Genomic DNA, 21,986 nt, shown 5'->3' with positions numbered 1-21,986 from the left:
ACGGTCACTATTAAATAAGTTTTGAAGCAATGTAAGACCTATTTGATCGCGGTTAACTTATGGGTATTGAGTGTCAAGTGACTATTACATTATTTATGCCAAGCAACCTTGTGGTAGGTTTCAACGGCCTCACTGTACATTTATATAGGTTCTGAATTTCAAACACATGATTCACTGGGTAGGAAATCATCGCAATAAAAACTTACGATTAAATTGAAAAAATACGAATGTGTAGTCTAAAGTAATGACATTAATTGTAATGCTTCTATTACTGGTGGAAACCACCAACAGGCTGCATCGCAGTAGATGTATCAGGTGGCACGCTTCTCGGGAAGACTTGACACTTGTTCTGTTTTTGAGACAGCTTTCCAATATGACAAAACAAGATGCCATCAAAGTTGAACAGAGGAGATCTCAAGGCATCCAACCGGGTTGAGTGCTGTCTGGCGGCATTTCCAAACGTTGCTAGAACGCCGATTAACGTGTCTACAGGGAGGATATTGCCATGACTTCAGATGATACACAATCCAGAGATAGCGGCCTATCAGGAGCAGGTGCCCGTGTGAGTAAACACAAGTGCCTTGTATGCGCGCCACCTTTGTTATGTCAGTGATGTAGTGGCAGCAGGCTCCGGGCCCGCCTGCTGCCCTAAAGTATGCCCCCGCCCAACAGGGAGGCCTGGTGTATTTCCATGTAAGAAATGGGCGCGCTCTCACCTCCCCCCGCCCGGTGCCTTTACCCCCTTTCCCGTCTGGCCGAACAGTGCCCCCTCTTTCTCTTCCAAAGGGAAAGGCATGGGTACAACTAGCGCTTCCATGCCAGCAGACCCTCTCCCGCTGTCCAACGGCCGCCGCCCCCTCCCTTACCTTCATTCGCCAGGTCCGCCATTTTACTCCCTTCGGGATTCCCACAAAGCACCGCGATCACCCGCTTGCTAAGCCAGTACTGAGAAGCCGCCGAGGCCGCCGGCGGCGCGTGCGCACTGCGCTCAGGGCCCCCTTTACCCCGCTGGAGACGTTAGGACGGATCTTGCGCGAGTCAGTTTTCCCTGGGTTCTCTTCGCGCCAGTAAATTCAGTGGCCATGTTGGAGGGACAGTCACGTTCCTGTTATTACATAGTTCAGCGCTTGAGTGCGCAATAAAGTATAATACTTTAAAACAGAAACTGGCTGTCTAATGTTGTAGCAAATGATCTACATCATCGTTTCAAAGTTAACAGTAAATGTACAACAATGTATTGTAAAATAAGCTGTTGGATTTTTACATCACAATATAACAATGACCACGTATTCGGTACACATAAATTTAAAATTACATTTTTATAGTTCCGTTTATTATTTCCCATGCCGGTCCTTTTACTTCCAGTAGCAAAGTTTCCCTGTTCAATATGGCGGAAGAGCAACAATTGCTTTACATAAGGCTAAGGGAATTTGTGCCTTGCCGTCTTTTCTCCATCTAGGAAACAAAAGCTATCTATGTGTTTGTGTTAAAGGAACTGCTTTAATTGGAGATTTGAAAGGGGCTGCAGCTGTACATTTTTGAGTAAAATTCCACCACTTCTAGCATTTGAGTAGAAAACGTGACATTTTGGGATTTGTTGATGTGCTGTTTACTACACTTGCCAACATTTTAGAAGAGGAAAGTGGAACATTTCAAAAATATAAACAGGAGAATTTATTTCCCCCATTAACTTCTATTGAAATAGAGGGAATTTCAGGCGGGAGAAAACCAAAATAAATAACGTTTTGGCTTCAGAAAGCGCGAGTCGCCCTCCTGAATCGGGTCTATTGGCATGTATGTGTTAACGTTGCAAGCGGGGGGGGGGGGGGGGCGGGCTCCTCCATTAGGGCAGAGGAGCATCGCCCCACTGCTTTCTCGCAGTGCGAGAAGCAGAAACATAAAATTGTGTGGGGCCGACCAAACCAGTCATGCGCGCTCTACATTTTCTCTAATTAGGCTGCAGCCTACATAGAGAAAATGGCCTTCCTACAGGCGCCCGGATGGGCACTGTCCGCACCAATCAAAACGCTGCCATTGCAGAGTTGTGATTGGCTTAGAGGAGGGAGGCTGCCTTGGCTTGTTTCTGTTCCAGCAGCGGAACCCGGCCAGGAGCAGAGGTGGCGCAGGACCTGGTAATGTAAGTTTTATTTATTTTTTGTTAAATTCGGTGTGTCCCCCCGCGCAAACACCGGCGCGAACCTGCCACCTGCCTCCCCACCCGCAAGTCATGCACGCCACGACTGGTGGCAAGTATTGTCTCAGAAATCAAAGCAACTCTCCAACATGCTATTCCCACATCTCACCACACCTCAACACACTCCACTGACTCCCAGTCCAGTAAAAATGCAAATTCAAGCTGATCACGCACGCCTACAAAGCTCTCCACAAAATCGGACCAGCATATCTCAAACACCACCTCAACTTCTACCAACCAGCCAAACACCTTTGGTCGGGCTTCAGACTACCGCATACACCCTTCGTATCAAGAAGACGAGAAGCAGGGGACAATTCATTCTCACAGAACGCAGCCAAAGCCTGGAGCGGCACCCTGAACCACCTCAGAACTGCCCCTCCCTCATGGACTATCAAAAGAAGCTAGGCACCTGGCTCTTCCAGAAAAAACAGGCATGATTCCATCCGTCCAACTTTTTCTGGCCCTCGCCCTACCCAACGCTTGGATATCCTCATAGGTGATTTGCTGCGCTTTACAAATCCACATAACATAACATTGGTTAAAAAAGCAAATAGTGGCAGAAAATTAAATGTGTGTATATACAATCCATCAATTGCTACTAAGTTCTTACTGTGTTTATATGTGACATTTCCATGTTTATCAGCTACATCATGGCACACATTTTAATGCATCCTGTGTGACATGTTATGGTTGCCACCTTTGTTTGCTGGCCTCCATAGAAAAACACTGGCCAGGTTGGTAAAAACCTGACAAACTTTGTGTAACAACACTTTAAATCAATTAGAGTCAAAAGAAAGATCTTCCAGGAGTCATTCTGAAGTAATTCAATTACTTTAGCTGGTTTATTCCTGCAATTATCTGGTCAAGGCATCCCAAACTATCCTGAAGTATGCCTATTGACAGTCCTGGCAAGTTTCACTGGTCCATGCATTATGTGCATCTCCAGTCTAGATTTTTTATTTGCAATCTGGGGCTTGTTGTCTTGTTTATTCAATTGTAAAACAGCGCTATACATCTCAGAATACAAAGGAAAACACTGGACTGGAGCTAGAGGGACCAGATTTAGGAAACAGAAATCCGTGACATTTGCCAAAAATGGAAGAAGGACTGCAATTTTACATCATTCCAGGGGTACTAAATGACCGAGTTCATTAACACAGAAACACTGACAAAGACATACTAAGGAAATATAATGCATTTGTTACGCTCAGCATTTTACCTGTTAATTAAAATGCTGTCTGATAGGAGTTGCTAACTTGTCTTGCTTTGAAACACATAAAAATGTGCACTCCGCTGCTTTCTGTCACCCGCTCCAGAAAACTGGGACATGATACAAATTTGGTCAAATCTGCAAGGACAGCAGACAAAAAAAATAAATGACTGCCCCGTCAAAGCCAGGGCGCCTTGTTACCCTAACTGGAGCAGCACATCACACATGGACCTGGGAGCTAAGTATATGGTGAAATATATACATGAGATGACTCCAGAGTCATCACAATAACAACTTCTACTTAACCCCTTCGCCGCGGCAGGAATTCCGCCGCGGCGCTGGGGGGGTTTGGGGGCAGTTGCGGTGGCGCTGTGCTCGTGACGGAACCACTCCGTCACGAGTCACGGGTGAGCTGTGCTCATGACGGAGTGGTTCCGTCACGTCTCCGCCCACTGCGCTAATCGCCCGCACAGGCGGGGAATTAGCGCCGCGTGGGCGGAGCGGCCGCCAACGGCAGCAGCATGATGGAACCACTCCGTCATGAGCACAGCGCACCCGTGGCTCATGACGGAGTGGTTCCGTCATGAGCGGGGAAGGGGTTAACTAATTATACTTACATCCTTGAAAAATGTGTGATTATAGTTAACTACTATCGGATTACTACATGACAACTAAGGGATGAGAGCAGATTAATTCACAATGACTCCATGACAACTAGGGGATGAGATCAGATGACTTTACAACAACTGGAGGATGTGAGCAGATTACTTTTTGTTGACTTCATGACTACTTCAGGCTGAGATTGTTTACTTCACAATGACTTCTTGACTACTTCTGGATGTAATTTTTGTCATGTCTTGTAGTTAGTAAGTGCCTTGGGGGTCCTGTTCTGTTTTCCTTCTTACCTTTTTCCTTTGGCGGGTACTTTTTCTCTGCACTTTTGGCGACTGGCGACGCTTTTCCTTTATTTCTGTCTTGGGGGCATGTGTTGCACAGCTACGGTGGAGTTCCTGAGAGCAGCCGGCGAGTATTTAGGCGACCCGCGCACCCGTTCCTTCTCGCTTGGTTTCTTTCCCAGTTCTTGCCCTGGAAGGACTTCGCCTCCAGCATTTTACGGCAACACGCTACTTTCTACATTTTGCTCTTTTTCGGATACGTTGGCGAAATTCATGGACTACGCTTTTCCGCATCGGATCTTCTTCCAATAGTAGCTTGGGATTCACCCTTTCTTGTATCTTGGACTTGTGCGCTTAGCAGGGCTATTGTTCCCTCTACTGCTTTTTGGAGATTGGATTTCCTGAGAATTAGTAAAATATTGTACCTGATTCGCCTCATTATGCTTTGTTTTGGTTCTTTTTACAGAGCACTGTGAATTTTCTTTCAATAACAAGGGATCCCTTTGTTGAGAGTGCAGGAAGTGCGTTTTTTTGCCTAATAGGCTTTTTTATCCGCAATTAACCAAGGAGGATAATCAAGTAGGTTGTGGATACGAATTACTGCTAAACTCTTCTGGGACTAAGAACTTTGTTTGTTTTCTATTTCCTACTATGGACTGAGCTTCATACATTGAGGGGTAAGCAAAATGAAAGACAATGCAACTGTACATATAATCGAATGTCTGGTGCTGTGCAAAAGGTTTTCTTTTCCTACCCTGTTATTGATTCTATACCTTTTGTTTTCCTTTTTCTAAGACGCCCATGCCTTTCTTGGGCCCTACCATTCTCCAGAGAGAGGAGCATAGGAGTGGATGTCCACCCATACCTTTTTCCCCTTGTTTACCTACCTTCCCCCGTTGCGTTTTCCTACTCATGTTTTTTATCTTTGGGCATGAGTGGATAAGGCACAGGGAGAGGAACGGGACATTCTTCGTTCCTGCAGTACATGGTTTTCAGGTGAGTGGGGGCGGGACAATTTTACTACCTCACTGTGACTCTGTGAGCGCTTCTGAATAGGTGTTACTTCTCCAACGTAATTCCATGATGACTGCTTCAACCAATGTCATTTTTAGTGATTATTAGCTTTCCCACTCACGGTCGTTCTAGTAGATTTCAACAGCACTAGAATGTACTGTGTACTGTTAAGCAAAAACATAGAGGTCCTCAATTAGTGAATGTCAGAACCTGCCCAACATAATGCTAATACTATAATTTTAGGAATTGGCACTGCAACTACTAACTCTGATTAGTATATATTTAAAATTAAATGGGGAATAACATACAGAGATCACATTTTCATACATCATTCCCAATTTGAAGAGGTTCACAGTAGCTTTCAGTGATGCATAGTTGCATAATTTCTCTCTAAATTGAAACAATCTCGTTAAATGCACAGAAATTCACTTGTCACATAAGGAATATGATTTTGTGCATTTAGAAGAATGTATTAATGATCACCATAGAGAACTATCATCGTGAATTTAGCCCACTGATCTCACTCTTCTTGAGCGTGCATTCTTTTAGTTACTGTTGGCAGTGTCTGCGTAATGAAAGTAAAAGCAACATTTAAAATAGAGGAGCACTGTGAGTAGGGTGTTGATAAATATTCAAAGTGAACTTCAAAGGACTTCTGAGCATTCATGGCAACAGACCCGATTCAGTCGGGAGACTCCCGATTTCTAAGTTACAAAAATGGTTTGATTTTAGCTGTCTCCCGAATACAATTCTATGTCAGGACCGAAGGCAAGGATTATGCATTGCTTTCTTCACTATTCATTAAGAGCATGTTCAAAGATAAAGTTGGATATTGTGCTGCATAACTAAATACTTATAAGGACCCAAAGGCGAGGTCTATTGGCTATGCCAATGCTTGTTTCTCTTGCGTGCACAGAGATTGCCCTCTTGATTTGTTAAGTACTGACTGAATTGAGGCTGCTGACATACATCAAACCGGTTGGGGTTCTGCCTGAAAACTGTGTCAGCTGGTGCAAAAAGTATTTGTAATAAAATGCATGTAATAGATGCTTGCAGTTAAAAACAGCATAAGGAATCTGACCACGCCTTTGTGACCGTGTTTATGCCAATTATCAGTCAGCGGGGTCCATAAATCTATGGAGGCGACAGGAAGCTGGAAAAGCTCCTTCCAGTCACTTGTGTTCACCGTGAAAATTCACTTCTGAGCAGCGAGAACATTAAGTAAATGCAACACGAAATGTAGCGTGCCGATCTGTCTTGGAAAGGTTACAGCGCGTTTAGGAGTCTGGAATGCTCCTCAAAGCAGTAAGGATTAGAAAGTGCAGAAGTTGGCGTTGTTGAGTGATTTCCCATGCTGGAGTACGCGCCAAGCCCAGTGCAAAGCTGGAGCCTGGCATCTGGCCCATTAATGTCTTTGGTGGGGGTCTGAGTGCCGTTTGCGCACGGTGTCACTTTGGTAACACATAATTAAACACATAATTAAAATGTGTTTTATTGCACGATCTAAACAGCCATTAAACTAATCCTGCCGAATTAGGAAGTGACCTTTCAAGCGCTGGAAAACAAACGATATGCCTATGATGAACAATGCGCGCCTCGCGCTGAAAGTTTAAAAACAAGTATTGGCCTCGCGGCTCACTGGGAACATCAAAGCGGCCGAAAGGGGAGAAAAGAGGGGTGAGTGCAAGCCGAGGTGACAAGAAGGGCTGGGCGAGAAGGGAGGGGTGAATGCCAGCGACAGAGGAGCCTGATCAAAGCTGGCGAAAAGGGAGGGGGGAGAATGGAGGAGGGAGTGTGAGCAGCAGCTGTGCACGTGCACGCCATTGTGCACTCAAGCTTCAGGCCTGCAAAATCATGTGGGTAGCACTTTGAAAACCCGTATACTAAATGCTCACCGAGCAGCGCTTGTGCGCTGGCTCAGCGAGACCTAAAAACACATCAATGAACTACAACTCCCATGAACACTAGGAGTAACCATGGCCACCAACAGTACAATCATATAACACTCAAATAGTCCATATAATAAAGGCGGTGTCGTAGTCCTTCCTCTTTCTTCACTGCTGCCTCGTCAGTTAAGTCCCTTCATTCCTTCTTCCTGACTGAGGGGGTTAGATTCAGGGCTTATCCATTTGCGATTGTACTGTGTGGAATTTGAGGCTTCTCTTTGTTTACTGGGTCATGCTCTGCGAGTGCTCCATTTCCAGTGGCTTCTCCACTCCACAACTGCGCGGCAGGCTTTTTGGCCCGAGCGCGTCAGTTTCTTGCTCCCGCACAGGTGCCCTATGTGGCGCTCTTTCATGCTTGTAACGCGCTTCTGACGCTCCACAGAGCAGCTTGCTGAGCTCCTGTGGTCGCGTCGTGCTTGGGGAAATTGAGCGGCCGCCCGCTCGTGCCTACTTTCCCCCCAACCCTCACTTGACACCGTGCTGCGGTAAGTGCTACGGGCATAGCCCATTAACATATTTGAATTTCCCTTGCTTCCTGCTACCGGCAGCCTAGGGATTTTACTTTTTGAGAAAATACTGTGGCAGGTCTGAACAGGAACTTGGAGCACCAGCGAGGGGGCTGCCCACTAAAATAAAGGGTGTATTTTTCAAGTGCTCCTGCCCTCCTATAAGATGCAGTCCCAGCGGGACCACGATTATGCACTCTCTCATTCCTTCCTGCAGGGGTGAACAAGCTCTTTTCAAGGGTAATTTCCCAGGCGCTGCCCCCCCTGCAGAAGAGTGTTGACAAAGTGTCTGCCCAGGTCTTCAAGGGCACAGGGATAGTGGGAGACGGGATGGGGCTGGGCCTAGTGGGGTAACCCAGATTCACCCACGTAAGGCTAATAAGTGTGACGCAGGGTACCTTGAAGGCTTTAGCTGGCTAGCTGAAGTCTTTCACAAGAGTGCGCAAACGCTCAAAGAGGCACCCTACCAGGAGGAAGACGTGCCCAGGGTTACCTGCGATGAGGTTGCCACAGATTTCGACCCCGAAGAGTGGTTACCCAACATGGGGGAGGGTGATTTTGAGGAAGAAGAGACTAACTCTGATGAGACACAAGATTTGGGCAGGTTTTGGCGCCCGCAATCATCCAAATTCGATCCTTGTGATAGGGACGGTGCCCCTTCCGACATGTTTGACCCCGAGGGTATTTTTAGGCCGCGTTCTGCAGAGTGGGTCCCTGACCGGAAGGTGGCCGAGTATGTGGGCAACAAAATTAGACAGCCGCTAAGCTAGGAGGTGAGGGCCCGCCTCAGGTCAGAATGCCCCCAACTATCACTAGGCCAACAAGGTCACAGCTACCCCCGAGATAGACCCTAAGCTGAGCACGTTCTTCAGTATACATGAGGGACTGCAAGAAGGGGATCGATAGATCACGGAGGGCCTGCCAGGACAAGCTCTTGGATGTGGTGGGACCGCTAACCAAAATCATAGAGCTTGCAGAGCGGTCCAGGGAGTCAGGTCAGCCCCTTCCCATGGAAGACATGGCGGGGTTAGCGCAGAGGACGGTATGCCTTCTGGGCAACGCCAACTGCACCCGCACCGCAGAATGGCGTCGCTCCCTACTTCTTAAGATAACCCAAAGTTGGGGGAGTTCTCGTCCTCAGAGGCAGGTCCCGTAGCCCGGGGCTCCCTCTTCAGCGACCTCTTTGTCAAGGAGCTAGGGAAGTTTGTGTCGATGTTCTCAGCTCTTGACAAGGCCCAGGCGTCGATGAAAAAAATCTTTCCCGGAAAGGTTTTTGGCGGGCCGGAAGAGGCAGGGGTCGCTCTTCCAGCCGCCAATCCTATCAAGACCCTAACAGAGTCCAGGCATGATGAAACAATGGCTGGAAGGATAGCCGGTTAGGAACCTTCTACCCCTCCTTTGGCGGAAAAGGCTGGAACACACATGGCTGCGGAGGGGCCCACAACAACTCCAATGGATACAGTGGTAAGCACCAGTCTGTTAACACCTCTTCTTTTGGGAGGGAGGATAAACATGTTTTCTCTCAAGTGGGCCGAGATCTCCTCAGACTCTTGGGTTTTGGAGACGGTAAGGGGGTACCACATAGAATTCTATGGAACCCCGGTACAAACAGTCAAACCCAGTCCACTGGTCTTTTTTTCTCAAGACGAATCCCTTATAGATCTGGAGGTCCAGGACCTTCTGACAAAAGGGGCAATTTGCCCCTCAGAGCTGCATCCCAGGGGGTTCCTAAGCAACCTATTTTTAGTGGAAAAGAAGGAGAAGGGCTTCCGCCCCGTCATCATCCTCAAGTCCTTCTACGAGTGGCTGGTTTATCGTCACTTCAAGATGGAGGGGATTCACCTCCTTCGGGATTTATTATCACAGGACGACTGGTTGGCGCATCTCGACCTCAAGGGCGCATACCTGTCGGTCCCCATTCCCCCCCCCCCCACTGCAGGTTCTTCTAATTCGAGTGGAGGGGTCAGATCTTCAAGTTCTGGACCCTCCCATTCGGCCTGTTATCAGCACCCTGGTGCTTTACCAAACTCCTCAGGTCCGTGATGGAGCATCTAAGAACCTCGGGCATCAGGCTGATTATGTATTTGGACGACATCCTGCTGCTGGATCAGTCCTGAGCCCGACTGATAACTCATCTGAATACCACCATATCTCTGCTCCAGAGTTTAGGGTTCACCATCAACCAGCAGAAATCAGACCTGGTCCCGCAGCAGAGCATGCTATTCTTTGGCTTCCGGATCGATTTCAGGGCAGCAACCCTGAATCTTCCAGAGCAGAAGATCGCCAAGATCAAGAAGGAACTGAGGATGGTTCTCAGATGGGACAGAATCTCTACGTCAGCTGGACAGGATTGTTGGTTTGTTATCATCCTCGATACAGGCCAACTTTTTGGAATCGCTGCACTACAGAGCACTGCAGAGATTGAAGACATCCCACCTCCGGAGGGGACTCACTTACTCCGCACTAGTGTCTCTGACACAGGAACCCAGGACGGCGCTCCGGTGGTGGATCGACCACATGGAAGCATGGAACGGACGGGCAATCTTTGGCTCACAACCGGACCTGGTGATAGAATCGGATGCCAGTCGCCTGGGTTGGGGCGCCAGATGCGGATCGATCTCCATGTGAGGCAGATGGACAGAGGAGGAGCTGGCTCTCCATATCAACTGCCTAGAGCTACTGGCGGGATCGTTTGCCATTCGATTCCTTATGAGGGACAGAGTTTCATGCTGTGTACTTCTACGGATGGACAACACGACAGCGGTGCAGTATATCAACCGACTGGGTGGCACCCATTCCAGTGCCCTAGTGGAGCTGGCCAAAGACTGCTGGCACTACTACCTTCACCGTCAGATTTCTGTGACGGCCAAATACCTCCCCGTGGTGCAGAACTCCATAGCAGACTGGAACTCCAGGTACTTTAGAGATGCCAGCGATTGGAGACTCGACCCAAAAGTTTTCTAAGCACTGACAATGCTTTGGGGACCTTGCCAGGTGGACCTGTTTGCTTCCAGATAGAACGCTCATCTACCCCGATACTTCAGCTGTAGACCGGACCCGGGGGCGGAAGAGGTAGACGCATTCCTTCAGGATTGGTCAACGGACCTGGCCTTCGCCTTCCCTCCATTCCTCTTTATCCAGCAGGTGGCAGCACAGACCCGGCGCCAGAGGGCCTCGATCATCTTGGTCACTCCGATTTGGCAATCGCAGGCATGGTTCCCCTCTCTCCTGGCGCTGGCTTGGGCCTTCTTGGTACGACTTCCATCGTATGAGGAGATCCTGGTGGACCCTCTCGACCAATCCCACCCTCTGTTTCTCCAGGGGTATCTCCATCTCATGGCATGGAGGATTTCAGGTGATGCTGGCAAGACGTCAGACTTTCGCAGGGGACTGGATTCCTTATCCAGGGACCATCAAAAGGTATAGATTGGCTTGGAGGAGATGGGTACATTGGTGTGTGGAGAGACACCTGGATCCCGTGGGCGCCAACGTTACAGATATAGTGAACTTCCTGGTGGAACTTTTTCAGGAAGTAATGGCTTATTGTACCATCAACTCCTTCAGATCAGCTATTTCAGCGGGTCATATCCCGGTGAATAATGTTCCAGTGGGGTAGAACCCCTGAGTGAGTAAGCTACTCAAAGGCATCAGGATTTCTTGTCCCCCGAAACCTCGCTACTCGGGTGTCTCGGACATCAACCTAGTCCTACGCCTGTTGTCTTCTTGGCAGGACAATCAGTATCTGTCCAGGAAGGAAATATCGGCAAAGTTGGCTATGCTGCTCTGCCTCATCTCCTGCAAGAGATCTTCAGATGTGAGGGCCTTAGATCTATCTGCTAGAATTTTCACTCCTGAGGGGGTCACATTCAACATCTTAAGGAGAACGAAGAAGAGTACCAGGTCAGTATCCTATCCAGCCTTTCCCGAGTCTCCTAAGTTGTGTGTGGTCAGATACCTGAAGGCTTATAAGGACATGACATTGGAGGTACAGCCTCCAGGGGAACGGCAACTTCTAATTGCCATTAATAAACCCTTCAAGGCCGTGTCACCCCCGAACATTGCCAGGTGGGTGAGTTGGATCATGGCAGAGGCTGGCCTCGATACTAATGAGTTTGGGGCACATTCCACTGGAGGGGCTATCACTTCCAAGGCGGTCCAGGTAGGGGGCAGATTGAGGATATTATGAATGCGGCAGATTGGTCATCTGACTCCACTTTCAAAAAGTTTTATTTCAAACTAATCCATGATGCAGCCGCTCTGGTGGTAAGTAAGCTTTAAAAACGCATAATCCTTGCCTCTGGTCCCGACAGAATGAAAAATTTCCTAGTTAACATAAAGGAATGTTTCTATTCTATTAAGGACGCGGAGGCGAGGATTATCCCCCAGGGCATACTCTACCTATGTCTCTCTCCCTAGGAGGACTTTTGCTATAACCATCATGGATTCTGAGGATAACAGGACGGGATCATGTGTTTGTCAGGAAAGTACTGAATTTATGTATCTACTATGGTTCATTGGGAAAGTTGTATTGACATTGTTTGTTAGACCATCAGTTCCTGTATGGTACATCAATATCTATATGAGATTAGGATATTCCTTGGATTCAGTTGATGTTTATTCCAGGTCCAATTATATTCCTGGTGTGCAATTCCTTGTTTCCTGAATGTTGCATACAATGGTGAGAACCGTTTAAGGGAGAGTCTTTAACATTTTACCCATATCTTCTTAGTTTCGGAGTCTAAAACGGAATAGGGTCCAGTGGGCTTAACTTCCTTCAGTGAAGAAGAAGGACTACGACACCGCCTTTATTATATGGACTATCGGACTGTTATATGATTGGACTGTTGATGGCCATGGGTACTCCTAGTGTTCATGGGAGTTGTAGTTCATTGATGTGTTTTTTTTAACTTTATCTTTGAATGTGCTGTTAAAAAAGAGTGAAGAAAGCAATGCATATTCCTCGCCTCCATGTCCTTAATAGAATTGAAACTTTCCTTCATGTTAACTAGGACACTTTTCATTGTCTCTGTTTCAATGTTAGTCAATGTGGAAAAATAAATCCCCCTGTTTTTTTCACTATTTCCCTCTTTTCTGCTTCGAAATGTTGGCATATATGTCTGAGTGGTGTGAGTGAGTGGTTTACTCAATGCGAGAGGAAGACAGCTGTGAGTTTTATTGTGAATGGTTTTGCTTGGTAATGGGTTTGCAAGATTATGGTGTTCTGTGGAGAATGGTATAGTAAAGTATGTGGAAATGAGTCAGTGTTGTTGTGAGTGACAAGTGTGAGTGAGGTAAAGAGGATGGTGGCAAGTTTGAGGGATTTGAGTGACTGCGGGTGAACAGTCAGATTAAAATGATGTGAATATCTGAGTTGATATCAGTGGGTCGCTGTGTCAGTGGGTGTCAGAGGCTGGTGTTAGTAGGTGGTGTTGAGTTGTTATGAGTGGTGTTCAAAGTAACTGTGCGATGTAGTGAGGGAGTAAAAATACATGGTTGATGGTATGGAGTGTCAGCAGCCAAGGAAATGGTTGTGTTTGGCTGTTGGGAGTGAATAGCGTTGCGTGGTAATGGTGAATAAAAGGTGTGAAGTAAGTAGCATCAGTGGTTGTCAGTGAGCTGAGGATGTACCAAATATCTCTTGACAAGTGTTCGTCAGAGTGGTTTAATAAGTTATCCTGTGAGTGTTGAGTAATTTGGAATGCAAGAGTGGCAGGTATGTTGATTAAATAGCTTTAGGTGAATGGGTATTTTAAGTGGGTGTGGGCAAGTGAAGTGGGTGACAGATTGTGGGACTGTGAGAAATTATAATGTTACATCTGAAGCTATTTTTGAGGCATACAGTGAACAGTATTCTAAATCATAGCTGGTAAATGGTATAGTTCTTGATGTGATCTTTGAGTAAGAATGGTTTTGAGTGCAAGTGGATGATGAACTGGGCACCTATAAGGCAGGACAATATTCATGTGGAAAATGTATGTGGACAACAGATTCTGAATGCGGAGACCAGATATAAACAAGTGTTACATTGTGTGGAATAAAAAATAATAGGACAGAAGAGTGTGTAAGTGGCATTTTAAGTCTGAATACATAGAATATACAGAGTTGAGTATTGTTTATGGATTTTAGAGCAGTACAGCACCGAATAGTCTAATGGATATGGAATCTGAAATGTGTTGTACGGAACAGATTTGGAAAGGAGATGTGGAGAATGCTTGTAGAGAGTGCAGGGCCTAGTATTGTGAGAATGGATATGGGAAGATTATGTGAAGAGCAGATCTGGGGTAGCAGCTGGAAAGGAGTTCCCAGGAAGGAAATAGGGGTGCTTTTGCAAGCTGTAGATGAGCAGAGATGGGTTGTTAGTGGATATTTAGTGGGAATGGGAAGCTCATATCAAGGTAGAAAAGTGGATGTAGATGATGTATTTAAAGGGTAGTAAGTGCATACAGAGGAGCGGTAGATGGTGGCTAACAATTGGACTGTGTTAGCTTTGGGTGTTATGGGGTGAGTGGTATACATGGTGGAGACATGATATAGACCCCGGAGAGAGAATGAAGGGGCTGACAGTCAGTCAGTATGATACTTAGCAGATTTAAAGATCAGGAGTCAATGTAGTTCACAGAGAGCAGAAGTAGTGTGGAGAAAGTGGCTCAAGCAGATTTACGGGGTGGAGAGAAAATATGGAACTTGGAGAGTGTACGCAGGGGGCTTAGATTGGATGTATGTGGCGATCAACAGATGTTGAGGTCCGATATGGAGGGTGGACAATGAATGAAGACAAGCCCAAGTTCTGGGTGGAAAACACGTGACAGAGTAGATCGAATATCGAAAACGAAGAGCGAATGTACCTATGTATATGGTATTTCTAGAGCGCAACCTAGCCAAAAGGGAGCGGAGCATTGTACAGGGTCAAAGGTAGGCATAAAGTCAACCACTGATTGGAGAAGTAGCTGGGTTATGGGCTGCATTGTGATGCAGTGTTTTGTTTTAAAGAGATGAGTATTAAACTCTTTCTTAAATTGGAGCAGTATTGGGGCACTTCTGGTGAAAATGGGCTTGTTATTCCAGATCCAAGATGCATAGATGATATAGGTCTTTGTTGTATTGTTGTAAATTGGTAGCTACCAGTATAGTTGCCTATGCAACAACATTCTAATTCAGTTCTGGAATGTTACATATGTACATGGCAGTTTCAGACTGTATCATTTCTTGAAGATGTGTATCATTAATGAAAGAAATTTCATAACGACCCTTTGTCAAACATGATTTATTGGAGGACGCAACAGCCTGTCATCTTGTTTCCGCTTTTTTCCTCTTCTTAATCTGCGCTCTGAAGGAGTCCTGGATGCAAGAGTGCCAAAAAGGGATGGTGAGCTTTTCTGCAAGATAAGCTGGTGTGCTAGTTGCAATGGCTTTATAAATGATGCCGCTGGTTTTGAAGATGCTGTGGCAGGCAAGGGGAACTAATGGAATTCCATCATGCTGGGGGTTTGTGATCATATTTCTTCACCCCCTGGATGACACATGCTGTAGAGAATAGGATTCCCCTAATGTGTGCTGGTGTGGAGTCGAGGAGTTCATGGAGTAGGCTTTACCACCATCCAGATGCAATTGTATGAGTGCTTGAACAGCAGTCCTCATTTCACTATCTGGAAGGAATGGCCTGACTTCCTTTAGAAGAGAGATCTGTTACCAAGCCATCTTTGTGTTTTTGGCAATGTGTTCCTGGAGGGTCAGGTTGGTGACCAGGGTGAATGCAAGTGACTTGAGATTTGGTAAGGGTTTGAAGTCATCAACGTTCATGTCATTTGTTCTGTATCTTGTTTGTTGTTCTTGTCAAACACTAGAATTCTCTGTTGGTTGGGCTGAGCTTCAGGTAGGTGCTGGACATCCAGGTCTCAATGGTGTACAAGCAGTGTTTGATGAATAGGAGACTCTCAAGTAGAGTTGTGTATCATGAACATATTGCTGAATCTTGATGCTTTTATCTGTGAAGAGAGCACCAAGTGGCTCAATGTAATGGTCGAAAATGACAGGAGACACTACGAACCCAGGGGGATGCCCCCGGTGACATGGATCTTATATGACATGGAGATGCCCATAAAGACAGACTGGAGTAAGTTAGAAAGTTGGAGAATAACTTGTGAAGGACATTACTGGTGAGTCCCATTTGAGGCTCAAGGGTGCATAAGAGGGTGAATTGGTCTAATGTGTCAAAGGCAGTCAAGAGGTCCAGAAAAATCAGGTGGCAGGGGTAATTTTCATTTGTGGTCAAGAGGGTATTGTTTACAATATGCAAGGTAATTGTCTGCTGCAGTGTGAGCTGAAGCCAGACTGGAAGGCGTGCAGGAGATGGTTAGCACTGATTTGATTTTGGAGTTGAACATAGACTGCTTTGTCAATGGTCTTGCTGATAAATGATACATGAGCGAGTGATGGGCTGGTAGATGGTGATGTCATCTGGGCCTACTGTTGGTTTCTTTAGTAGCAGTAGGTTTTTGCCTGTCTTGGTTGCTTCTGGAAAGACACCACGAGTGGGGGACGCATTGACAATGTAAGTGCAGTCCTTAATTTGAGCCGGTGGTTGCCGGTGTTGCCACTTGCATTCATTTATGGGGACTAGTTCTTATTTTTCCTCCTCAGACATTTACCAAGAGCAAAAGAGGGAAAACCACACAAAGTGGAAGAAGGAGGAAGAGAAAGATGGAAAAATTATCATGAAAGAGGAAAGCAAAATCCTGTAAGAGTGAAATAACGGGGCAGGGAGTGTCTGGTAGTGTATAAAAGACGCATGAGGTGATTCAAGACTACACAGCCTTGACATTTGGCATGCCAATGTTTAAAATTACAGGCAGCCGGCTTCTGAATGGAGATTTGGGCAAATAGGGGTAAGGAAGCATACTCAGAAAATAATAAGAAATCATCTTCATTTGAAGTGGTTTTGTGGGAGGTTAAGTATGTCAGCGAAATCTGGGAGAGATAGGGCATTGAAGAATAGCCATTGTGAGGTTCTATGAGACAGGGTGGGTGTAGGAGACGGGACAGGCTTGGTATTATCGAAATACAGCATTTGTTCACCGAAGACGAGATTAATAGCATTGCACTTTTCTGTTGAGTGAGGAATTGCAGGAGGTTTTGATGCAGCGCTTGTTTTTCTTGAACAACGTTCTGCTTCTGATAGTGTTATTAAGGTACTATGCATTTGCTGATGTGATGAGCTGTCCAAGTGTTGCATGGAGGCATTTCAGTATCAAGAATTCCTCGGTGGTTCTGTTTTTCTTCCCTTTTCTATCCTGTTTGCAGAGGAATCGTTTGTTGTCAGTAAGAGCTTTAGAATACCAGGGTACTGAAGGCTTTGGCTTGTTCTTGCATGTTGTAATTGGTGGGTTTATGTTCAGATAGCTTTCCCAAAAAATTATACAGTTATTTAGAACCGTGTTGACCTCAGACTTGGAGTTAATAGGAGTTAAAGTATGAGATTGTCCATGGGGAAGTGTTTGAAGGATCTGAAGGTTTGGTCCCCTCGTTTGGGTTCATCTTGTTTTGCTGAGCAGGGAGATGGGGATGGCAAAGTGGCTTTTGCTGTCCCTGGGTATGGGTGGTATGGGTGGTTTGCAGTGGATTGTAGGTGATGCTGAGAAGACAAGGTCAAGAATGTAGGTTTTGGAGTGTGTTGATTGTCAGGCAGCTGCTAAAAGGCTAGAAACAGACTATTGTGTTAACTATTAGGAAATTGTGAAATCTGTCATTCATTTGGGTAAAGGTAGTGAGGATCTGTAGGAGAATCTGAAGCTCTAATTGACTTGAATTAGTTGGAAGGATGACCTTAGGAGATTGTCTGTGTGCACAGAAATATTGAAAAATTGAGTCTAGATCAATGAGGCATCAATACTAGTTCCTCAGGGTGTTTGGTGTAAGAAGATATGTAAATAGCAACACAAACTGACTCCCTCTCAGGCAATGCTGAGAATACAATTTAAAGAAGACATTAGGTAAATTAATTTCTTATTGCAGTGGAAATATCCTCCACTAAAGACAGCGAGGTGGCGAAGGAAAGAGGGATGACAGATTTAGTAAGGAATGTAACGAGAAGAATAAATATATTTTGAGGAAAATATTGAACCGGCGTAAATGAAAAACATAAAAAGGTTTGTTGTAGCCTCTCTCACTTGGGGATGATCATTTAAGATAAAGGTTGATTTTAGTTATTGTTCCAGGAAATTTAAGGTCAAACTGTTATTTCCATAGCAAGATGAGATTATGCATTGGGGCAACTATTTTGGGTTCAATGAATTATATCTGAAAAGCTTTTTTTTTACCACTGATTTTAATAAAACATTGGATTTATTGATTCAGTTGGCTGTCTTTGGTGTTAACACTTTTAACTTCTGTGAATCTAAAATACATTTATATAATGGTGGGGCTTCCTTAATCATTAAACAGCTGCTTACAACTAGGAGATATGATTTATCCAGAGAATACTGAAAAACATATGATATTAGAATGTGTTCAACTTGTGAATGTAAACAAAATAGGCACACATCTTCAACATCTTAGGGGTTATGTTGATATCAGCAGCAAAGGTGCACACTCTTGATATTTCAGCTTCCTATTACTCCAGTGTTAGACATGGTAATTCAAAATCACAAAGATACAGATCCGCTATGAGGAAGGTAAAAAGTATCAGGGACTGACTCTTTACCATTGCTATTGGTTTTGAATAGTGAACCCATTTTACAATATTTTGTGATAAAGTCTAGTTTGTTTATTAAAGATACAACAGCAATCTTGAACCGCATGTATCAGAATGAGACATCCTTTCTTAAATTAGAGACGTTTGATGTTATTGACCAATATATTTTGACATGGCAAAGGTGTAAGATTCATGGATACAGTGAGACTGATTTACAACAATCATTGTAACAAGTTGCAAAAGTTGTGGGACTTTAATTGCTGCAGAGAACGAAAACTCTTTCAGTGGAACATTATGTAGCATTTGTGATAATATTCCCCCGCTTCTAATACTATTGGCCTATACAGTGAATTCAGGAGAGGCTTGAGGCAATATTACAGAAAGTGCCCTGATGGTGCAATGGGCATTAGAGCCGGCGTTGTGCTCCCCCAGAGCACTTTGTTATTACAGAATCTACAGAAAATGCAGATTCTTGTTTACCCCTTCTGTAATACAGACAGAGCTGGCACACATGTAGCGCCAGCGCTATCGAGAGAGGGCATTCCATCCTTTGCCTGGGGCGTGGCCTCAGGCAAATGAGGGAATCACTTTGCCTCTGCAGCCTTGCCATATTACCGACATGGACGCGGAGGCAAATATGCCTTTAGCAGGCACACTGAAAGTGTGGCATAAAAAGATAGTGAACTGTCAGTGCGCACCCTGAGGGCAGCCCTCTCAAGGGATGAAAGGGGGTCTTATAGCCCCCAGACAGCCCCCTGCAGGTGGGTGAAGTCACTCACTGCACCTGCCTGCAAGGGGATCTCTAATTCCCTTTTGAAAGAGCAGGCAGGTTGCTGCCTGCATAGAGAAATACGGAGCAGCTTTAAAACAGCTGCTCCGTATTTCTCTTGAATGCGCTGCCCTGTGGGCAACGCGTGTTCGTGGCTGCCCTGAGGGCAGCATATTCTTCATAATAGAGCGCACCTTCCCTGTTTGCACCTGGTTCACCTGCTTAAAGGTGCGCAGTGGCACAAGCAGGGAAAGTGCGCCCTTCTTGTAATACAGCCCCTTATGTTTATTTGTAAAGTTGCTGCTGTTTTCATACAGATGCATCAAGAATTCAAGAGGCTGTCATGGTGGTTAGTGTTTTGATTCCCAAAGATGCTTTACATTCAAATGCAGAGGAGGAGCACATGCTTTTGTGTAAACTGTGAAACCAGTAAAACCCAATACCAGGAAACATGAACATATAGGAAGAAATATTGACTATTAACATCAAGTGACCCTGTATCACGAGTCCGATAACGAACTGCGGACTTTGTTGCCCTTCGATTCTGACCCAGTTGTTTCACCCTTTGTGCAGGAAGGACAAGAGCCCTTTAAGGTAATCTCTCAGGCGGAATCCCCGGGGGTGTGGCCCACGACGTCATACCCAAGCGGCCTATCGGAGGAGCAGCGGGCGTAAACAAGAGGGCCGTCCTTCTTTCAGGAGATGGAAGCGGGTTTCCCCGGAGCAGGAGAGGTTGTGGAGTGGACAGAGAGGAACAGCGGAGGCAGAATAGCATCAAGAATAAGCGGAGCCAAAGAAGAGACCGAAGCAAGTACCACTGTGGCGTGCAGAGACGACATGCCGGGAGGCCAACAGGACTACGTTTCGCCCAGCCACCCCCCTGGAGGAGGGTGGCTTACTAAGGTACGGGCGACGCTACAGGGGCTTACGGGACACGGGAGGGGGAAGGACGTTGTATAGAGGGAGGAGGGAGGTCACGTCGGGGCTCACTCGGTGCCGGTCAAAGGTGACTTCTCCCCTCCCTCCTCTTCCCTGAGAGAGAAACGCCAGTTTTTCCCTGCGACTCACTCCGGTCTATTTCTTTTGTTGTTTTATCCCCATCCATCCACGCCATTCCATCAACGTTGGGGAGGTGACGTACCGAATATCCAACCCCAAGTCCAGGGGAAGACCTGGTGAAGACGGAACCTTTTCCAACCAGGAGTTCGGACCCCTGAAAGACTACAGACTTTGACTTAATTTTTGTGCCCTTGACAAATTGAATTTTGGAATAAAACAAAACTTGCTGAACTTTATCCCTCTCTCTTACAAACTTTTATTGGTTTGGCCAGCCTCCCTCTGGGAAAGATTCCGGATTGCGACAAAGTGGTGGAGAATGTGGGCATAGCTCCATCGCTACAAGATGGAGAACCTCATCTACCAGTTGAAGGAGAGCCAAACCAAACTAGAATGGGCTATCGAGCAGAGTACCAGTCAAGCAGAAAGGGACCTGACAACATTTACCACCTCCATACAGGCCCAAGTGGACAACCTGGTGAAGCTGGCCGAAGGACAAAACCAACTCCTTCTGGGGCTCGGACAAGGGAGAACTCCTGCACCACCTTGCACGGTTATCCCACTACAAAAGTACGTACCTGGGGAGGATCCCATAGCCTTTTTTCTTAATTTTGAATGGGCCGCTAGGGCCAGCGGGTGGCCCAGCGACAGATGGCCCTTTTACCTGGCTCCCTTACTCACAGCAGAAGCACAGGCAGCATATCAGACCATCAATCGGGATGGAACCGCCGTATACAGGGTGGTGAAGCATTACATCCTGGACCGCCTTGGAGTTGATGACGAGGCCCACCGCCTTAGATTTAGGCAAGAACGTGGAACAGCCGGCGACACTCCCAAGACACTTTTTTATAAGATGAAAGAAGCTGCCGACTGGTGGCTAAAGCCACAAAAAGGCAATATTGATGATGTAATGAACAAAATATACCTAGAACAATATCTGTAAATGCTCCCTTATGGTACTCAAAAGTGGCTACGGCAACACAACAACCTGACCATAGAACAAGCCGTCGAAATGGCCACTTCGTTCATCCGGGCCCAAAGCCGAGGACCTTTCAAAGAACCCGAAAGACCACATAAAGGTCCTCTCCCAACGAAGTCGGAAAGAAGGCTCGCCAAAACGTACCCTGACCCCCCTAAAGCCAAACCCATGAGATATGACCCACCAGTCACCTCCAGCCCTCAGTGCTTCGAATGCGGCGAGTGGGGCCATATAGCTCGGTTCTGTAGAAATAAGAAGGATAAACCAGATGACGAGCCCATGGATGTCAGCTACGCCCCCAGATCTATTCTGTTTGTGCAGGAGATGGGACCTGTGTATTACGTGAGTCTCATTGTAAATAAGCGGGAAATAAAAGCCCTCCTGGATTCTGGGTGTAAGCATTCAGTGGCCCGGGGTGATGTGGTCCTTCGTTCGCAAATCGTAGAAGGGAGAAATGTTGGCATACAGTGTGTGCATGGGGACACCCGGGTCTATCCCAGAGCCCAATTACCAGTAAGCACCAAGGCAGGCACCCACACCACCATTACCGTAGGGGTTCTCCCTGCTCTTCCTGAGCCACTTATTTTAGGGGTAGAAATCCCTCTTTTCCCCTCCTCCTTGCTAGTGCCCTGAAACCTGAGACAGCCTCAAACAATTCACATAATGCTTTACTGACCTCAGAACCATGGGCAATGGACAACATTTTCAGGGCCGCCGAGTTAAATG

At 46.2% G+C, this 21,986-nt stretch overlaps 1 protein-coding gene across 4 annotated transcripts in view; it reads right to left on the bottom strand.

The window, feature by feature from the left end:
* Positions 1–1,012, bottom strand: part of RANBP3 (RAN binding protein 3) — a 324,639-nt gene extending 323,627 nt beyond the window's left edge. The window contains exon 1 of one of the 4 annotated variants that reach the window (XR_014971945.1): positions 867–1,012. Coding sequence is in view for 1 of the 4 variants with exons in the window: in XM_085637083.1 (XP_085493209.1) it covers positions 867–888 (22 nt within the window). In the remaining 3 variants the exon portion in view is untranslated. The remainder of the gene's footprint in view (positions 1–866) is intronic. The other 3 variants (XR_014971946.1, XM_085637083.1, XM_085637084.1) reach the window with 3 other exon arrangements.
* Between the last annotated feature and the right edge of the window lie 20,974 nt (positions 1,013–21,986).

Source organism: Triturus cristatus, chromosome 12 (assembly GCF_964204655.1).
Source record: "Triturus cristatus chromosome 12, aTriCri1.1, whole genome shotgun sequence".
Taxonomy (NCBI): Eukaryota; Metazoa; Chordata; class Amphibia; order Caudata; family Salamandridae; genus Triturus; species Triturus cristatus.
This window is presented reverse-complemented; position numbering and strand designations above follow the sequence as displayed.